The sequence below is a fragment of the Protomyctophum bolini genome, assembly GCF_963924005.1.
Source record: "Protomyctophum bolini genome assembly, chromosome: 3".
NCBI classification, from domain to species: Eukaryota; Metazoa; Chordata; class Actinopteri; order Myctophiformes; family Myctophidae; genus Protomyctophum; species Protomyctophum bolini.
The window spans coordinates 4378882-4400328 of record NC_137864.1 but is presented as its reverse complement, the minus strand read 5'-3'; the positions used below and the strand labels follow the sequence as shown (position 1 = coordinate 4400328).

General features: G+C 42.9%; 1 protein-coding gene across 1 annotated transcript in view; it reads left to right on the top strand.

Moving 5' to 3' along the window:
• Positions 1–115: 115 nt before the first annotated feature.
• Positions 116–21447, top strand: part of LOC308313445 (venom factor-like) — a gene marked incomplete at its 5' end in the record, with an annotated part of 49710 nt that continues 28378 nt past the window's right edge. Inside the window, 15 exons of the mRNA XM_080760543.1 lie at positions 116–123; positions 1216–1405; positions 4832–4997; positions 6569–6639; positions 6808–6899; positions 7115–7197; positions 7642–7729; positions 7853–7958; positions 8311–8425; positions 10296–10411; positions 11473–11643; positions 11786–12007; positions 16590–16790; positions 18354–18512; positions 20054–20183. Of these exons, the coding sequence (XP_080616669.1) occupies positions 116–123; positions 1216–1405; positions 4832–4997; positions 6569–6639; positions 6808–6899; positions 7115–7197; positions 7642–7729; positions 7853–7958; positions 8311–8425; positions 10296–10411; positions 11473–11643; positions 11786–12007; positions 16590–16790; positions 18354–18512; positions 20054–20183 (1918 nt within the window). The remainder of the gene's footprint in view (positions 124–1215; positions 1406–4831; positions 4998–6568; positions 6640–6807; positions 6900–7114; positions 7198–7641; positions 7730–7852; positions 7959–8310; positions 8426–10295; positions 10412–11472; positions 11644–11785; positions 12008–16589; positions 16791–18353; positions 18513–20053; positions 20184–21447) is intronic.

The window sequence follows — 21447 nt, the reverse complement described above, 5'->3', positions numbered from 1 at the left end:
GGTTAAATCAATGTGTGTGTGTGACTGTGTGTGTGTGGTGTGGATTGGGTAAGCGAGGGAAGGTCTGTATATTAGCAGACTGTTTGACTGGCCATAGTTCACAAGAGCAGTCAGCATGACTTGGTGGGTGCTTCAACACTTGCTGCTTCTCTCCTGTATGTCCCATGCCCAAGAGTGGCGTTCAAGGTGGGTATAAAACTCAATTCTGAAATCTAAACTCTTTGTCAAGCAGTCTGGATCTACAATGTTTTTGTGAAATGTAACCATGTCAAAATGTCCTTTGCAGATTTGGGTCCTTTAGCGAATACATCGATTTGCATGAGTAAGTAGACTAAATTAATACCTTTTTGGTTTTTAAGTGGGAGTGATTACTGACAAATAACTGAATATTAATGCTCATCTTTTATTCTTTATTATCAAGGTATCAGACCCCAGTCATCGACAATAAACCAAGGTACAGTGCTGCTACTTGTTTGTTGTTATAGACATTACAGTGTTGCACAGACTCTGTATTGCTCATCTGCATCTCAAAACATTATTTAGTCACTTTACATTTTGGGGCTAACATTCGGTTCGCAGCAACTAATGAGACACAGAGGTATCACCTGTATTGAATGATATAACGACGTATAGGTACAAGTCTAAATGGTTTAATATCTGACATCCGTCACCAGCTATTCCTAAACGTAAACAAAGTCAAACTATGCCATGCCTATGAACTAATATTCCTAAACGTAACCTCAGTAGCTGGGGGGTGGGGGTAGGGAACTGTGATGGACATTGTGAATCTGTTTGTTTAACTGTATGTAATGTGTTTTATTTTCGTTTTATTTTTCGTTTTGTCATTATTTATTTATTTTTGTTTGGTATTTATTATTGTCAAATCATTTCGTGATAAGATTTTGTTTGTATTTGTGCTGCCAGGGGGATGTGGGGGGGAAAAAAAACATGTAAATTGTTGAAAATACTTATGTGTAATATAAAGAAAATGAATAAACATATGTTTAAAAAAAAAAAAAAAAAAAACGTAACCTCAGTAAAAAAAACTGCCTAAACCTAGGAATCTTATTCCTAAAGTTAACCGGTGTTCCGGTTACCCTAAACAGACCTTTTTTATATATACTGTTCAATCTGTCCACCCTAGCTACTCCATGTCACACTTCTTGATGTCCCCCCCCCCCCCCCTGCCCCTTCCTCCATCCTGGACCTATACAGCTTCAACCTGGTGGCTCCTGACGTGCTGAGAACGGACAGTGAGGAGAACATCTACTTGGAGGCCAGCGGCTTGAGCTTTGATGTCAGAGTCACCATCACGATCGAGGACTTCAGCACGGGAAGCCTACTTGCCCTAGAAACGGAGACCCTCAGTCGCGATAATGACTACCACGCACTACATGCACTCCGGGTGAGCTGTTTAGAATCACGGGCAGACAAGTGTATATGCGCTTAACTTAAACTTAATCATCACCAAATGCAAATACTATTATGGTGGTGTAAGTCAGTGATTCTTAACCTTTTCAAGGACCCACAGTTTGCTGTGGGACCGTGGTCTCTCTACACTGTTAATTTTTACTGAGAGTTGAATTCTGATTGACCATAAAAAAAAAGAAATGGCAACAATTTGGTATCCCAGCCTGACAATGAATTGTATGTTTACTAAAGAGCTGGAGAGTTGGATAGTGGGATCGGCCCGTTACTGAACAAACTCACTGCAATGCGATTGTAGAGTTTTGAGTTCCTTTGCTGATCTCACAGGGAATTATTCCTGTAGTGTATATATTCACCATACCCGGTGCTCTCATTACAACAATAATCATCTCATTGCATGTAGGTTCCAAAGCCTGTGAAAGTGAAGCAGTTAAGCTTGACTCCAAAAAAGAATCCACGTCCACGTTGTAGTTTAACTTTTTACTTGATAAAAAGGTGTACGTGTACAGAACAACAAAACATGTGATACAAAAAAGTGTTCAAAAACGTTCTGAAATGGTCTAGTATGGTTTCTGAGGTGGCTTAATATTTTCCAACGTGGGCTAGTATTTCCAAAGTGGGTAGAAAAACTGTAGGCCTACTGTAGCTGCTCTCAGGCTTCCAGCTCTGAACTAACAAAAAAATCACACACGTGTGAACTGAGTGGTGCAATTCCCCCCCCCCTCTCTCTCTCTCTGTCATTAGAGACACAGCACTACCCCTCTCTCGGTTTCTGGCGCCCCCTACTGCTATTAATAAGTCACATACTCCTGCTCATTCAGGTACACAAACAAACAGGTACACAAACAGGTACACGGACATTGCTGGTTGTAGGAGTGGTTGCACCACTCAAAAACCTACTGGACACAGCTGCTGATAATGCTTGCTGGCTTCTACTCGACTACTCCAATAGGCTGAATTCTTAATTGCTCTATTATTAACTCAGTTAAAGGGACACTTCACCCTTTTTGCAAAAAAATATATGTTAATGACGTTTAGAAGCTTTAGAACACTTTCCTGGGGGTATTTATGTGTGTAATATGTGGTTTTAGATATTTTAGATTGTAGCAGTGAGCCTGTTGTCTCTGATGTCATGGACACTGGTCTCACTACCTTCCTGGACTACAATTCCCATAATTTTTTGGTGCACTGCTCCTCCTTGTGGATAGGGGGGGAGAGCTGTCTTACTGAGACAACATGTAGTCCAGGAAGGAAGTGAGCCCAGTGTCCATGACATCAGAGAAAACAGGCTCACTGCTACAATCTAAAATATCTAAAACCACATATTACACACATAAAGACCCCCAGGAAAGTGTTCTAAAGCTTCTAAACATCATTAACATATATATTTTTGCAAAAAGGGTGAAGTGTCCCTTTAAGACTTTTAGGCTGCACAAAATGTGTAATCAAGAAATGTCCTTCAATATAATACACACAATGAAAATAACTTAAAGGGGGTGTCAGTGATTTCAGTCAAAAACCCTAGTTTTTGCCTTGGGACACAAGCTTTCATCCAATCAGGATAGAGAACAAAAACGAAACCTAAGGTTTATTGACCCCCAGGGGTTAACTGGGGGAATACTGGAGAACTCGGGTCGCCGACTGTTCTTCATCTTTGCCGAGATTTCTTCCCCTTTCGCCGACTCTTCGTCACTTTCCGGTCCGAGTTCTGTCTGAGAACTCGGACGGAAAGTGACGAAGAGTCGCCGAAACGGGAAGAAATCTCGGCGCTGGAGCGCGCATCTAGCTACTGCATGATGATCATGCACGCTGATCAGACAGCAGATCAATAAAAGCATGCAAAAGCATGGACCGCTACTTTGCATTCATATTCATGTCATATTTACAGTACTACGGCCTTCACAGTGTGTGTGTGTGTGTGTGTGTGTGTGTGTGTGCCAGGAGGCGGTGTGTGTGTGTGTGGGTGTGTGCGCGCGCGCACAAAGTGACCTCACAATCTCCGATCATCTTAATATATTTATATACGCTCCAAAAAGCGTTCATATTTTGCGGGACAGACGGATGAGGAGCAGAAATGAAGCGCCAGCATATCGATCCATTTATCACCACGGAGAGCGCCCTGGATGAGGAGATACGAGTCATTCATGGGAGTCAATGACAAGCTAATAGTTGCACAGAGCATTAGCATACGGCAAGAGAAAAGCGAAATGCCAAAAAAACAAATAGGAATCATTCTGAATATTCTTATCTCGCCCCGTGTCGTTTGGACGTCGCTAGGACGTCCACAGACGAACGCACCTCTCGGTTCCAATCCTTATGACGTTTCCAGACGATTTATGTACTAAATGTGCGCGCGCGTGTGAGAGGCACGCTAAACTGTCAACACTTCTATAATAAGCAACAATATAGCTGACTGTCAAACATCATTGTCCAATGTTCTTTCAGAGCAGTGGTTCTCAAACATTATGCATACAGTATACACAGCACATAACCCAAAGTCTGCAAATACTTTGAGTGTGCATATCCCCGGGTATGGACTAGTCAATATAATTTATAATAATCAATTGTTCAGAACTTTACAACAACAACATGAATGAACTCTGTGTGGTAGATCACTCGACTTAGTATACCAAGTGATGATCAATTGCATTCGAGGCTGCGGGCTATATAATTTTGCATATTTGCATCTCGTTAGTTAGCCTATTCTGTACTGTTGTAGTAGGCTAGACATTTACATAGGCCTAGCCTATTCTGTAGCCTACTGTTGTAGTAGGCTAGACATTTACATAGGCCTAATTTATCTGCATTGTTAGCGTTGCTATTCAGATGTAATTCAGTCAGGAAGTAGACAGCTATTTTTCTGGTTTGGGTTTGTTTTGGTTATCGTCGTTAGCACAGTAGCTAACATTCAGAAACTTGCAGCTGCAGCTGCTGAAAGTGCCCCGAAACGTGGAGAATAAGCGTTGCTATTCAGATGTAATTCAGTCAGGAAGTAGACAGCTATTTTTCTGGTTTGTTTTGGTTATCGTCGTTAGCACAGTAGCTAACATTCAGAAACTTGCAGCTGCAGCTGCTGAAAGTGCCCCGAAACGTGGAGAATATTCGGCAGAATCTTAAGAAGATTCGCCGCGCGACGACTCTTCTTCAGATTCTGCCGAATATTCTCCACGGTTTGCCGACTTGTCTTGAGAAGTCGGCAAAAAGGGTAAATCCGCCGAGTGTTCTTGTTACCAACTGGGGACAGGGAGGAACTCCTTATATGGTCAGCACACTCTATAGTAGAGAGGATTATCACAACAAAACAAAAAAATAAGTGATATTTGAATTAAGTGAAATCACTGACTCTACCTTTAAATACACTTATAAACATTTTCTGTTCTAAATATGGCTCTCAACATTACAGGTTCCATCAGAAGAGCTGGGTCGGGACGGCGACAGGAACAAGTATGTGCGCCTGAAGGTGCAGTTTGGCTTCTACCACACCGAGGAGCGGGTCGTGGTCGTGTCCTTTCACTCCGGCTACATCTTCATCCAGACGGACAAGCCCGTCTATAAGCCCGGAGATGCCGGTGAGCAGAGGCGGAAAGTTCTTATAACGGCAGGGGGTTCAAGCAGCCACGCCCCCTCCCCCCCCCCCCCCCCCCCCCCCAGCGGTGGAAAAAAAACGAGTTTTGTTTTTTCGAACAAAAGCCACCTTATTAGCATTTGAATGCGGCATGCGCGGCGGCCCAACACCTATCTTAATGTAACCCCTCGTAAAGGTATGTGACTATACGTGCATGACAACATGACCACTGGGGAGGGGGAATTTATTTCAGTGGGTGCATAATTTACTGCAGTGCATATAGATATATTTTGCCAAAATGCAGTGGGTTCAGTCGCGCCTTTGCCAAAATGCCAGGGGGTTCAATCGCGCCTCTGAACCCACGGAGTTTCCGCCACTGCCGGTGAGCGTTGGAAATGACACCGGATGGACGAAAGAAACCAGGGTTCAATTTGCTTTGGATGTCACCCTCTCGTTTCTTTTGGGTCCAGTGGGGATATGTTTTTAAGTTTTAACCCCGTTTCTGTTATGAGACTGAAATAACCCATTCAGACGTGACGTCGAAAAAAAGGAAAAAAAAGTTTTCTAAATCATGACAATTTTCGGAAAGATTTGAGGCAGATTTGAACGATTTCTCCAAAATAGCAGACCTACAAGTTCATAGCGCGGTGGCGCTATGAGCTTGTAGATCTGCTATTTTTCAATAGCTAAATTATATAACATAATGTATGTAACCACCGCAAGGGGTTCCCGCTCATATTTCCTGTTGAGAAATGTAGACTGATATGTTTGATATTGACGACGATCACAATTTAATAATACAATGTGTGTTAATCATATATCAAATATTTTGATCTGATTTTTGAACAGACGTCGAGCTCAAACGCATTGCAGGTGGTTAGACGTGTTGTGACAGCTTGCAAGATCGGATCGTTTTACTATTCGTCGCACAAGGAAAGATGTAGCTGGATCTGTTTTATTTTATCTTTTACAAAATTGAACCCCGGAAGAAACTATTTTCTTTTTTTTGTCAAATATGTTTTTATTGAACAGATAAATTATTACAAACATTATAATATGAAATACTTTTTTTATGAAACAAAATGAAAGAAAAGATAAAGACAAAAAAGATAAAGAAATCCCTTAACCCTCCCACCCATACTGCTCAGTGCATACTATATAATAAGATGATAGAAATCTCGTGGAAAACATCTGAAAAGAAAAATGGCGTACAGTCAACCATATCAATGGTATCCTGTCTATTAATCGTTTCTACTCAGGTAATGGACAAGGGGCAGCCAAATCTTATCAAACTGTTTCTCCCTGTTTCTCAGGAAATACCTTATTCTCTCAAGATGAAGTGTACTAGTCATTTCATTTAACCAGTGCTTAAATGCAGGAGCCTCTTCCTTCTTCCAGTGTGTCAGAATTAGTTTTTTCGCTGTAATCAGACCATATGAGAAGAGTTGTTTCTGTGCTTTCGTCAACATAGGCATGGAGTCTGACAAACCGAGAATTATTAGTACAGGATCGGGAAGAAACTATTTTCACTTTGCATTCCAAAGTCTTCTCTGTTTTTTTTTGTCTCTCTTCCAGTTCGATGCCGGGCCTTCGTATCGTCGCACACCTTCCAGGCTGACAACGGTACCGTCACCATGGAGTTTAAGGTGTCCGATGACGAGACATTATATATATTCAACCTTATCACAGTTAGCTTTTTCAGTTCCCTTGTTCCTCGATATATGACAGGATACAAGGCCAATCGCCACGAGAATGACGGCTCAGAGTGTTATATATATATATATACTGTATGTTTGGTGTTTTCTGTCTGTCAGAATGCAGAAGGTGTGGTGATTAAACAGACCGCCCGGACCAAAGTCGTTGGAGGTGTCCTCGTTGAAACTCTCCATCTCTCTGAATTTGTGAAGTAAGATGAACGCTTGGTTCACATTTCACAACAACCTTCCAGTTGTCTTAATGCCAGTTCTGGTGACGATACACTGCATTGGCATTATTGAGACGGGTGACCTTCCAGTCACATTTTCTAACGTTTAACATTTAACGCTATACCACTCACACGGCTTTCTACTTAATTATTTTGTACCGGTTCTAACCTTGTTTGATGTATTCCTTCTTTGGCAGTGAAGGAATATGGACAGTAATCGCTAAGTTTGACCACTGGCCACAGAACACCTTCACTTCCCACTTTGAAGTGAAGAAATATGGTAAGAAATTCAAAAAATTCAAAACATAATTATTCATGCTTGTTCAATGACATTTTAATGTGATGAATTGTGTGAATCTTTTCATTACCCTTTCTAATCTTCATGGACTTTGGAGAAAATCTAAATCAACAAATCAAACCTTTATCAGGAAAAACGGTCTGTCTGATGTTCAAGGTTCAAGGTTCATGTACGATATAAAGCATGTACGCCAAATACTGTTAATAGACAGTGAATAGTATTGATCAGTATAATTTCATTAATTTATTTAATGCATTGTTTCCCAAAATGCGGTCCGGGGACCCCTAGCGGTCCCTTGAGGGAGTTCTAGGGGGTCCCCAGCTAAATGATAGTTTGGAACCAAATGGGGCCCTTGTGGGTCTGTAACTATTGAGAGTGTACAAATGGAACGAGTTAAATTGTGCGTGCGTGTGTGTCTTGTTTCAGTGCTCCCTGCCTTCAACCTTACGTTGAGTCCCAGACAGTCCTACTTCAGCCTGGACGACACTGAATTGGAGGTGGAGATCAAAGCCAGGTCTGTGTAGTGTACAGTGGCACGCACGCACACGCATTTCTGCACACACATGGAGCTGAGCCCCGCAGCGTTGAAGCATCACCACCTGAGGCGCTGTCTTGGTGCTGTGCTGTGCGTTTACAGGTACCTGTATGGACAGCCAGTGCAGGGAACGGCCTACGTGGTGTTTGGAGTGCAGCGGGTGAACAAGGAGATGAGAAGGTTGCCATCTGTGAAGCAGGTCACTGATGTACGTATAAGTCACTGCTTCATGGCAGCTATGATGACCTTTGTGACAACGTAACCACAGTTAAAGGCAGCACTACTATGTAGTTTGGGTTATCAAATAACAAATAACATGGCAGTCAACGTCTTTGACTTCATTACCCAAGAGTCTCTGCAAGCATGTCCGGTGAGGACGCGCTGTGATTGGCCAGTCTTCGCTTTTGACTGGCAGTTCTGCCTTGTATTGCCTTGGCAAGTGCTCCCCTTGTAATACAGCCAAGCCTTGGATAAAGGCGCTATATAAATGCACCATATTGACCATTTATGTGGTTAATAATGATGCACCCTTATGTGATTGCATACTTAATTGTCTGCAGCTGGATGGTGGAGTGGCCAGACTGAGCATTGACGAGCTCAAGGCAGCGTACCCTGACATCAGATCACTGGTGGGCAACAGCATCTACGTCAAGGCCTCTGTCCTCACTACATCTGGTAGGAGGAGCATTACAGACCGTTTAAACGCCGCTGTTTTCTCCACAATGCATGCGTACAATGTTATCAAATTGAGTAGTGGTTCTTAAAGTTGGGGTCCACAAGACCCTCGGGGTTCCTTGGGGAGGGTTCCAAATGGACCCTTTCACATGTAACTGTAACTCTTGATGTGATCACAGGTCCTGCTCAATTTTGGGTGACAGCCCGCCCAGCTATTTCTATGCCAGTGGTTCTCAAACATTTTCATGTCAAGGACCCCCAAAAAGATGTAATTGGCCGCCGACCCCCATCTGGAAATATGTTTTTCCAGGAACACACCAGGAGCAAAGATTTGAGTTCAAATGTATATTAAAAGATTTGCGCCAAATTTTCACAAATTTCAAAAAGTAGCAGATCTACAAGCTCATAGCGCAGCACTTTTTCAATAGCTAAAGTATAACATATAAAGTATAATATGCTTAAAACACAAAAGGGGTTCCCGTTCAGAATGGGTTAAAAAGGTATTTACACACTGGTGGTGATTAATGAATGGTGAATATTTCTCATCAAACTATTCGTACACCGTAAATCGTACAGGTGTACGGTGAGAAATAAAAAATCGTGTCGGAAGAAGAGGATTGTAGTTCGAATAATTTATAAATAAATAAACATTTGGGAGGGGGTGTCATGAAGTACGATGAATAAACTATCTCTAAACTGGTTGGTTACTATTTTAATACTCATATTGATTGGTGCTTGCATGGTTTATAATAGGAAACTCCTGGTTGTAGTCAGACTGTCAAAGTTTGTACACAGAGGCAGCATCAATATGCCCTTTAGCCCTGTGGACAGAGACAGAGAGAGAGAGAGACAGAGAGAACATACTGTATGTACCATACATTCAGTAACATAGGAAAGTGAAGGTTTCTTTCTGCTTCTTTTTCTTTTGGAGAAACAGGTATTTTTGTAATATCGTCACCTTCTTAAACCCATTTTGACCCGAGATCAGATTCTACAAATGTCTCCTACATCCTGACAGTTTTCTGAATGTTTCTATTTCAGTCGTTGTTCGATTTTTCAAAAAAATTATAGCAGATAATTTCAGTCGATCTTCTATTTTTCAATAGCTAAAGCATAACATAATGCTAACACCAAAAGGGGTTCCGCCCCAAAATGGGATTTAAACTAATGACCTGTCATTTTATTGAGGAAAGTCACCTCTTCATGACACTGACCACCTCTGGTAAAATCGCCAATAAAGTCCGAATTGAAAAGGATCATGTTGATCCTGCACTTTTTTTTTTTGGTAAAATGGCCTATCTCAAGAGACAGTTGGCTGTATTTTGCGTGTCTTAAGTACCAGGTCTTATTACCTAACTTGAGTAAACTAAAGACCTGGAGGCGTGATCAATGCTCTTTGGCCACTCAGAATAGCCAAATGGCATTGATCACGCCTCCAGGTCTTTAGTTTACTCAAGTTAGGGAATAAGACCTGGTACTTAAGACATGCAAAATACAGCCCAGTGAGGTCAAAACACTGACCAAAATAGGCAATTTATTTGTCACAAAACCATGTGACTTAGGCCAAAAACAACTGCCGAGTCAGGACTTCCAAGGTATAATCTATTTAATTAAATGTAATCGTCTTATCATGTTACATAACTGATACAGTGTTATATTAAAAAGTCATAAATTGTTGTTGAAGGAAAAAAAAGACTTAGGCCATTTTTTATTTAATATGAGGGCAGTGTAAAAAAAATGTGAAGAAAATCAAGCAAACACAAATGTGTCAATTGTGTGGTATGTTTTGTGTGAATAAATCCTATCCCAGATTATAGAAAGCTATAATATTTACCTATGTGACCCTGGCCTGTTTCCCCCTCCTGTGTAGGCAGTGACCTCGTAGAAGGACTGAAGACGGGTGTAAAGATCGTACAGTCTCCTTATGTCATATCCTTCAGAGGCACGCCGAAGTTCTTCAAGCCAGGCATGCCCTTTGACCTCACAGTAAGATCCTGCATAAAATCGCCATTCAGATCGCAGTGTAAAAAGAATCGATGCCTGCGCACACAGTGCACTGCTGCGTGTTTTTTGGCTGCCTGTTTTCCCCCAAAAAAGTACCTTTTTTTTAATGTAGGAATGCAGACAAGTAAACGTCTCTAGATCTCCTGGGAAATGTCGTTTAAAATAAGTCAACGCACTGCTATCCTAACTGAACAGTTTAAGTGCCACGGACGACAAGACGCGTTGAATCCAATTATGCACTGATTGCCATGGACGATAAGATGAGTTTTTTTGAAAAGAAGAAAAAAAAGAAATCCTCTAATCTGGTGTGCAGGTGATGACATGCACACGACATGCACGATAGAATTACATTTTCTTTCTTTTATTTATAATGGGCTAATTGGCAAACGAAAGCCAAAACTGGTGACCACCAGGTGGCGCTGATTAATTGTCGCGGTTGAAATATTCTTTTCCTCAGCGATATCTGAGGGAGCAGTCTGGCCATGTTGTCAATGGGGGAGGGCTCATTTTGTTTCACCCAATGTATATGCACTGTTTCAGGTGATATGCTACTACTGCAACTACTCCATCCGCCATTTACCTTTAGAAGAGACATGTAACATTTTGTGCTGGTCTCTCAGCTCAATGGAAGAGAGCTCGGGAGACCAAATGCGACCAGAAGTTTATGTCCTATTGTATTAACACACAATATGGATTGGACAAAATAACATTTCATTCTCATAATAAAAGTATGACACAATAGAGCATTTTAACCCATTCTGACCTGAGATCAGATTCATACGAGGTTTCCACTGGACACACACTGGTCTGATGAACCCATTCTGACCTGAGATCAGATTCTAAAAAATGTCAGTCGTTCTTCGATTTTTCAAAAATAGCAGGGCTACAAGCTCATAGCGCGCCACTCGGTGGCGCGCTATGAGCTTGTAGATCTGCTATTTTTCAATAGCTAAAGCATAACATGATGCTGACACCAGAATGGGTTCCCGTTCAGAATGGGTTAAAGCAAGTCAAATCTCACGACCTTCCTCCCTCGTGTCCAGATTCAAGTGAGCAACCACGATGGTTCCCCGGCTCGTAACGTGCCGGTCAAAGTGAGTCACCTGCGCATACCTGAGCACACTGGCGGCATCATTGTTGGCACCAGTGACTCCTCTGGCACCTTTAAAGCCTCCATCAACATGCCAAAGGAGCGGGCTAATCGCATCATCACAGTCGGTACCATTTCACTGTGTGTGTGTGTGTGTGTGTGCATGCGTGTGCATGCGTGCGTTCACAATTAATAAACAAATACAATGACATAAAATACAGATTTACATTTAAAGTTTTTTTGTGTGAATCTTGCCTCTTATATAGGCCGAGACCACACAGGCACATCTGAAGCTGGAGCAACAGGCCAAGAGTGTTTTCACGGTGATTCCTTTCCGGACCTTCAGCACGCGCGACCCAAACTACCTGTACATCTCGGCGTCAGCGGGGACCGAGACGGTGCCTGTAGGAGGCACTTTGGACTTGACCATGAGCATCAGCACTGGAGACCCGGCCCACAGGGCGTACGTCACACGTCTCACCTACCTGGTGAGAGACATCCATCCATCCATCCACCATTCCACGTCAAGCCTTGTCCACTTCCATCTGTTCGTGTGTAACAATTCACTCAACTCTCGATACGATTTGTTATATACTGTGTGTGTGTGTGTGTGTGTGTGTGTGTGTGTGTGTGTGTATGTGTATATATATATATATTGTGGGGACTGGACGACACCAAGACACTCAATGGCACAGAATATCGCCTATTGGCGGTTTTATTATTTACAGACCCGTGGGCATGGGCTTGAAAATGCGGTTGAATCATAACACACAAATCTCAACAAATGTCACTGGTGGGAGCTCCAGGCTTTCCCGACTTTCCCTATACGGGTGGCGCTTGGCCGGCTCTGTCCCTACCAGGTGCTCACGGGGAATCTGTGTCACAGAGTTATATATGTTCCTCCTGGCGGAGACACAATGACGGGGGGGGGGGGGTTTTGCCCTTCCCCCGTCTCAATCTCACCAGAGGAGTCACGAATGAGCCGAGTTAGTATCTGGGAGCGTGTTGCCTGTATGTGGGATAGAGAGGGTGGGATTAGTGCTTGCCTCTTCACTACATACATAACGCTGTGGGTTGTGTGTGTGTGTGTGTGTGAGTGGAGTCGCTTACCGCCAGTGCATGGCCCGACCTGTCTCTCAGAGCGCCAGAGGAGAAGTGAGGGCAGAGGCAGCCTCGCCTACATGTTGCCTGTCTGTCTGGCCGCACAGGTGGCCTTGATTGGTACTGGTGACTTATGACAGCATGTAGGCGGGCACGTAGCGGCTGTCTACCAGCTGGCCGAGTGGTAGGCGTTGGTCTTGTCGGCTGCACTCTGCCTCTCCCCCACTGGCTCTCTCGGGACCCATGCTTACCTGGCGGCCTGTTGCCTAGCGACATGCCACAAATTCAATATATATATATATTGTTTCTCTTACACAAATCCAGTATTTTCTCTCTCCCTTTTCCCTCTTTTCAATACAGTAGCAAATAGGCAATAGGCATGTAACGATTCACTCGACTCACGATACGATTCGTATCCCGATATGAGGTTCACGATACGATTTTTCTCGATATTAAAAAAAATATATATATATATTTTAAAGAAAAATTACCGTTTTATTTTATTTTATATAATTTATCTTCCCCCCTGAGATGTTTTATTTAACTACATTGCAAAAGAAGTAGCGTTACTTTTGACAGTGCAGAAACATAATTGCCTTCCTTGATGAGCATCAACGGCCATCATCACCTGGGCACAGTCACAGACACACACACAGCTCCCCTCTACAGTGCTCTACTACTGAAAGTGACCTTTTTATGATTTTTTTTATTTCAATGAATCGATTCATATCGTCGGGATTGATATCGATGTACGATATATCGTTGCATGCCTAGTAGCAAATGATTGAAAACTTGTTTTTAATCAATACTCTTACAAAGGTCCTGTAAGTTTGAATTGATTTTTACATTTTTAACACTTGCAATACTTGCTTTCAGAGTTTGTAATGAACAGCAATATGCTGGTGATGACTGGTTTATAGAGCTATACTGTGCCAACTAGCCAGGCAGTTTCTTAAACCATTCTGAACGGGAACCCATTTTGGTGTTGGCATCATGTTATGCTTTAGCTATTGAAAAATAGCAGACCTACAAGCTCATAGCGCGCCACCGAGTGGCGCGCTACGAGCTTGTAGCTCTGCTATTTTTGAAAAATCTGACACAAAAAGACTGACATTTTTAGAATCTGATCTCGGGTCAGAATGGGTTAATCAGACCAGTGTGTGTCCAGTGGAAACCTCGTATGAATCTGATCTCAGGTCAGAATGGGTTAAACCATTAAAACCGGGGAAAGCATCCGTGTCATTTTCATTTTATACTTTGGCTATTCAAAAATAGCAGAGACACAACAGATGTTTTTTATCGTGACAATTTGGGCACGTCTTTGAATATATATATTACTAGAATTTCGCCCGGCTTCGCCGGGCTCATCCCAGTGTCGTTGCAATAACAGAAAGTGTTTTTTATTTCTCATAAATACGCAAACATGGTGAAACAACTACAGTCACAGAGAGCAGTGGCAAGGTAGCTGCTGCCTGCTAACGATGCAAACAACAGCCTTGCCTGTCGTGTGTGTGTGTGTGTGTGGGGGGGGGGGATAGCACTAATTTTCGACATTTTACTGTGTCATAAATATGTACATCTGTAGCCTATATTGTGATTACATTTGACCGTACATTTGACTCTTGTGTTATATTCTTGTGAAATATTCAGTAAAGTATTGTGGTGAAATATTCACCCCAAGTTGATAAGATATGCAGAGAATATAATAGCAAGAAGCCCCAGTTTGAAATGCATTAGGCCACAGACCCCCATTTGATACCATTTGCTCTCTGGGAAAATCAGGGTCCATTTGGTTCCATTTGTATGCTCTTGGAGTATGATGACTGTGCTAACAGTATTATCATCAAATATGTCTCAGTTTGAAGATTCAAAAAAACATATTTCATATGTGTGAGCTTGTAAAGTCGAACGTTCAACCTAGAGACAGTGTTGCCAAGTCTGATCATTATAAGCTACTTTGGACTTGTTTATCTATTGGTAGTCCTTGACATGGAAATGTTTGAGTTCCACTGCTCTGAAACAACATTAGACAACAAAGTGTGACAGTCAACACTATAATTGATTATTTTAAGACTAATTTCCGGACCATTTCTGATTTACCTACTTTGAACTGGCCTATTAACATTTTTATAGACCTGGTTGCTTGTTTCACTCTCACATCCACGATATGTGGCAACCCTGGTCCCTGGTTTGTTTTGCGTGTGGATGTTGTTTTGTGTTGCTTTAGCATCTTTAGCACAGTATCTATCACAGGGTGCAGCAGCTGCTGCTGTCATGAAAACGCAAGTTTCTGTCCCAGAAGCTCACGTTAGGTCTGCGCACACTGTACGTTGCTATGGCAAGCTGTCATCAAATGCTGCTAACGTTGTGGTCAGCACTGTTAGCATGTGTGCTATCAGGCAAAAGCTGAGATAGATATAAAACTACTGGCCAAAATGTCATACAAAACACAACCCCTCAAATCGGAATGTGATTGTGACCTACAGACCATCATGATTTGCTTGCTGGACCTATAAATAATTTATTTGCATTAAATTGCCACTCGCCTTAGCCTGCATGCCTATTCTGTGTCTCTGTGTGTGTGTGTGTGTGTGTGTGTATGTGTGTGTGTGTGCGCGTGTGCGCAAGACAGACGTGCGTGTGTGTGCAGGCTGAGAGCTGCTGACTGTGATTGACGTGTGAGCTGGATAAATCAGTGAGAGTTGGAAAAAGCGCACGCAGAGCCAACTCGCAGGCAGTGCCTCAGGCCAGATGCCTGAGAATCGGCACAGGATTCTCTGGGTCACCAGTGTTGGTGTGACACACACGGCTTCCACATTTAGCTTCATACTGGGTGAAAGTGGCGTTCCAAAAATTATTTTTCCCCTCGGAATTCTTATTCACAATGAGATGGAGTTGAGGTGTTTGTGTTTGCTTGCTGGAGCTATAATTAATGTATTTGCATTAAATGTCCACTCGCGCATCGAAGTAAAAAGCAAGATGGCCGATTGTGAGACTGAAAAGTAGCTGTGGGGGCGGGCCTGGAGGGCCTATGAGAACACGGAACAGTGTTGCCAGGTTTGCGAATTGTAAGCGAGTTGTAGTGTGTGTAAGTAGCCTGGTTAAAAGGCCTTGTTTCTGCCCGTGTTGGGGCAACAGAACATGTCGACCAGTTTTGTTAACCGCTTTTGGTCAGGTGACCAACTCCACAAATGTTAAATTAGATGACGTCTGTAGAATCGGCCTCAAGTCTTAATATGTTAAATAATACTTTAAAATCTTAAGGTATTTATTCCTAGATACTGGCAACTGTGGCCAGTTAATGGAAAAGTCATGGGTGTGAATCTACATGTGAGTCTATAAAAATGGACTGGTGGTGGAATGTTGTATAGATCATTTGTACGTTTTGCCTGTTGTGATAGGCTTTTCTCAATTGGCTGCTGCATGTGACAAATCTTTCTTCAAGCATATGCGCACACAAAATGACTTTCCTTTTTGTCTAGGCATGTAACGATATATATCGATATTAATCCCGACGATATGAATCGATTCGAATCTTTGAAATAAAAAAAATCGATTTTCAAAAAGAAGAAAAAATCTTTTTAGGGGGGGCTAGTGTGATGTGAAATGTGAGCTTTAGTCATCATTTCTATCATATTCAAGTGCTTTTGGAGAGAAATGATAGTCACTTTCAGTAGTAGAGCACTCTAGAGGGGAGCTGTGTGTGTCTGTGACTGTGCCCAGGTGATGATGGTCGTTGATGCTCATCAAGGAAGGCAATTATGTTTCTGCACTGTCAAAAGTAATGTTTCTTCTTATGTAGTTAAATAAAAAAATCTCAGGGTAAAAACGGTAATTCTTCTTTAAAATATATGTTTTACTTTTAATATCGTGAACCTCATATCGTGATACGAATCGTATCGTGAGTTGAACGAATCGCGGTTGCATGCCTACTTTTGACCATAACATGCCACGTGTCAATTTCATCAGGTACTCAACAGGGGAAGGATCATTGACGCCGAGCGGCTGGATGTCACCGCCCACGTAATCACCAAGGTCGGGATGACGGTTACCGCGGAGATGATGCCCTCCTTCCGCGTGGTGGCGTTCTACACCATCCCATGGACGGGGAGAGCAGAGGTGGTCTCCGACTCCGTCTGGGTGGACGTGGCCGACACCTGTGTGGGAAAGGTGAGTCCACAGAACCGGACATGGCAACCTCACCACCAGGGTTGGAAGAGTGGGAATGGGGAAAGGCGAGTCCAAGGAACCAGACATGGCAACCTCACCACCAGGGATGGAAGAGTGGGAATGGGAAAGGTGAGTCCAAAGAACCAGACATGGCAACCTCACCACCAGGGATGGAAGAGTGGGAATGGGGAAAGGCGAGTCCAAGGAACCAGACATGGCAACCTCACCACCAGGGATGGAAGAGTGGGAATGGGGAAAGGCGAGTCCAAGGAACCAGACATGGCAACCTCACCACCAGGGATGGAAGAGTGGGAATGGGGAAAGGCGAGTCCAAGGAACCAGACATGGCAACCTCACCACCAGGGATGGAAGAGTGGGAATGGGAAAGGTGAGTCCAAAGAACCGGACATGGCAACCTCACCACCAGGGATGGAAGAGTGGGAATGGGAAAGGTGAGTCCAAAGAACCAGACATGGCAACCTCACCACCAGGGATGGAAGAGTGGGAATGGGAAAGGTGAGTCCAAAGAACCGGACATGGCAACCTCACCACCAGGGATGGAAGAAGTATAGCCGACCTCACATGTTTTACTTTACAAGACCCAGCGTTGCTTTTCGGTAACATTTTGATTTTAATTAATTACTTTTATTTTTTTCTGTTCTTTTTTCACCTAGACGTCATCAGTGATGTTCATTGCAATGCCATTGGTCATGATATTTGCATATAAAAACACTCAGTGGCGCTATGAGCTTTGTAGATCTGCTATTTTTCAATAGCTAAAGCATAACATAATGCTTACACCAAAAGGGGTTCCCGCCCCAAAATGGGTTAAGACTATTTTTAAAATATATATTTTTGGACAAAATAGCCAATTTTGCATCGAGGTGCCCAGATGTCCAAGGTGCCCCGCACCTATCCTGTATCCCTTACTCTGTTATACAAGGTAGAAGTCCTGTACAAAAGTATCGTCATCAAAATATAATACTTAAAGTACCCAAACTAAAATTGTGCAGAATGTCCCATTTCATAAGTTCAAAATGTGTAAATTTTGAGTGGTGCAACCACGCCTATAGACGGCTGTATGTGTGTCCCTGGGTCACTGTGTAACACACAGACACACACAGGCCAGGGAGGAGGTCAAGTATAGTACAGTACAGTACAGCTGATTATTATTTTTTAAATAGCCGATCTACAAGCTCACAATGCATCACAACACATTGTAATAATACTAATCAAAATCTACAAAGTAACTAGTAACTACATTTTTCATATTGTAATTGTAATGGAGTGAAAGCACAAAAATTACCTCTGAGATGTAGTAGGGTAGAAATAGAAGTATTGACAATTGTAAACACTGAAGGAAAATACAAAGATAAAATACAAATAATACCTTACCACTGGGGATGAGTCCAAAGAACCAGCATGTAAATGAAATGTCACTGGTTTTGATGACTTGGATCCCAGGCTCATGCTTTCTCAGAAAGCAAAGCCCTTTTCAGTATGATGAAATATGTATGGTTTCAGGATCATTCAACGTTTCTGTGGTATCGCGTCTCTTCCCAGTTGAGCGTGGAGCCAGCGTCGGAAGGAGACAACGGACCTTACACTCCCGGAAGAGGTCTCAAACTTAAGGTCAGAGGTGACCCAGGGGCAAGGGTCGACCTGGTGGCCGTGGACAACGCTGTGTACCTGCTGAGCAACCAGAGACTAACACAACGGAAGGTGTGTGTGTGTGTGTGTGTGTGTGTGTGTGTGTGTGTGTTATATAAGATCCCCCTAGGGATTATAATAAAACCAAATACACGAACCCGTTAGCCTGACACTCAGCCTGAATTTTCATTTCGTTTCACTCCATTATTCAGTCTGAACGCCCTCCCTACTACAACCGTTTCTGGGATGGGCCAACCAAAGAGGCAGTCTTCGGTGATTGGTTCATACCAACCAATCAGAATGGTATTTAAGCAGATGGCATTGTGTCAATCATGTGGCTATGGCTAACCTGTTTGCTAACCAAACAAACACAGCCAACGAGCGCTACTAGTATGTAAACAAAAGCGGTAAAATATGTCGGATGATGATGTTTATAAAACCGCTCGTGTCTGTAAAGAAATTATTTATCATACGTCGATTTAATAGCCAGATTGATACGGCCGTGAGTTACCGCAGTGGGGGCAGCCATGTTTGTTTGTGTCTGGACGGCACTGTTGTTTGACGTCATCGAGTTGAAACGACGCTGATTCGTCGGGTTGGATTTCCAACCGAGTCTGAGACCTCCTTCGGGAGCGTCACCAGACCCTAAATCGCCTGAACATAATTTTTTAATGTGGCTAGCGATTCAGGGGCTGGAGCCAGGCTACGAACCCGTGGAATCAGAATCAATTGATTGTAGGGCTGTGAATCTTTGGGTGTCCCACCATTCGATTCCGATTCTTGGGGTCACGATTCGATTCAACTATATTCTCAATCCAAAAAAACGAATTCAGATTCCAGATTCAAAACGATTTTCTATTCAAAATGATTCTCGATTCAATACATAGGATTTCATCACAATCTACTCCAGTCTTGAACCGTGAAAGTGACTACACAGTAACTTGAAAATGTCATGATGTTTACTGTGATTAGGGTAAGCTTATACATTTCATATCACAGACACCATGTAGTGAAAACTCCTGTAACTGTAACCAGAAAAATTTAATCTATTTTTGGAAATTGTGAATCGATTTTGAATCGTTCATGACTGAATCGCGATTCTAATTCGAATCGATTTTTCTTGGCACCCCCAATTGATTCTGATTGATTCTGATTCTAGCGCCCTCCAGAATATTGACGTCAGACTTTGGTGCTTTAGTTTATACGTTTAATTATTTTGGCATGAAAAGGTTTTTGAACACCACTGATGTATTAGCAACACACAAAGGGTCTTTAGTGTGTTCACTTTAGTTCACTCGGATAACTCACTAATGGATTGATCAAATGTTTATTGGAGAATGAGAATATCGTGGCGTTCAGCTCTGATACGAGTAAAAAAAAAAGTTTGCCGTGAAAGAATATATACTATCAAAAGATTTGTGTCACATTTTTCACAATTTTTCAAAAATAGCAGATCTACAAGCTTGTAGCGTGGCACTCGGTGCCGTGCTATGAGCTTGTAGATCTGCTATTAATCGACAGCTAAAGTTATAAAATAAATAAAGGTGGTCACACGCCAAAGTGACACGGATGCATTCCCAGGTCTTAATGTGTTTTGTGTTGTCTTCCAACAGATGTGGGACGTGGTGGAGAAGGGCGACATTGGCTGCACGCGGGGAGGAGGCAGGGACGCCATGCAGGTGTTCACAGACGCAGGGCTGCTGTTCTCGTCCCACTCTGGGGTCAAAACCCAAAACAGGAAAGGTATACCGTCATTTTTAGTAGACACTCTTAACCCAGAGTGACTCACAGTAAGCAAGTAATAATACATCAAATACATGGTAATAGTCGTCAAGAATCGTAAGCAAGCTAAGAACCTAACATCGGTCTAACAGTAGAATGTCTGTACAATGTAACTGAGTACGGGTACACACTAGCTCAGTACACTTTGTCACTATCTAAATTACGTAAGTTTAGCCTTTGCATATGCCTAGGCTGTAAGGTGTGCTATGGCAAGTGCTACGGGCTAAGATGGCGTCTGAAGAGGTGAGTTTTCAGACTATGGCGGAAGATTGGGGCTCAAGTGAGTATGCAGTTCTGATGGCAATGGGAAGTTCATTTTCCATGGTTTTGGAGCAAGAAGGGAGACGAGTCTGGGATGCGTGGAGCGTTGACCAGACAGACAGTGGCCTTGTGGTTAAGAGTGTCCAACCTGAAACTGGGAGGTCGTGGGTTCGATCCCTGGCCGGGACATTCCAAAGACTGTAAAAATGGGACCCAATGCCTCCCCTGCTTGGCACTCGGCATCAATGGGTTGGATCGGGGGTCAAATCAACTCTGCGGCTCAACCCGCTCCAAGAGATGGGTCAGATGCGGAGAACAAATTTCACTGACGGTAACGACGGCAGGTAAAAGAGTAACGTTTGAGGCAGACTTTTCCATTCACTGTAGTAGAAGGAGGTGCGGGGAAACCGCAGATATGTCGTCTCCGCCTACAGGAAATGCGTTGCCTGCGACCATGAGACCCGTTTCGGTCTATAGGGTGCCCATGACATACTACTGATGATATAGATATATCAAAGATAGATCCATATATTATATATATAATTAATAACACTACAAAATACCATAAATTATATATCCTATACACATAAACACAATGTATATTATATATACACAATACCATCAATAAATTCGGCCACATCCGTTACAGATGGCATCCAGACAGTGTACTGCTCGTTTTAAACGTGATCCTAAAATATGCTAAAATATGTATATAGACTAATTCACAGAGGGGTGCCCTGGGCGCGGCCATTACTGAGGTGTAATCCATGGAGCAGGTGCACTCACCAGGTCAGGCCCTGTGTGTTGCACCAGACTCCCAGCACCAGGCACTTCATTCAGGAATGGTGGATTCTCGAGCCGCAACGGTTTCCGCAGGCTCCACCTTGCCCTTGGTGGTGCCGCAGGCTCCGCTTGAGGCTTGAATGGCCCTCCCAAAGGCCTCACCGTGGGTTTGTTGGGCTTC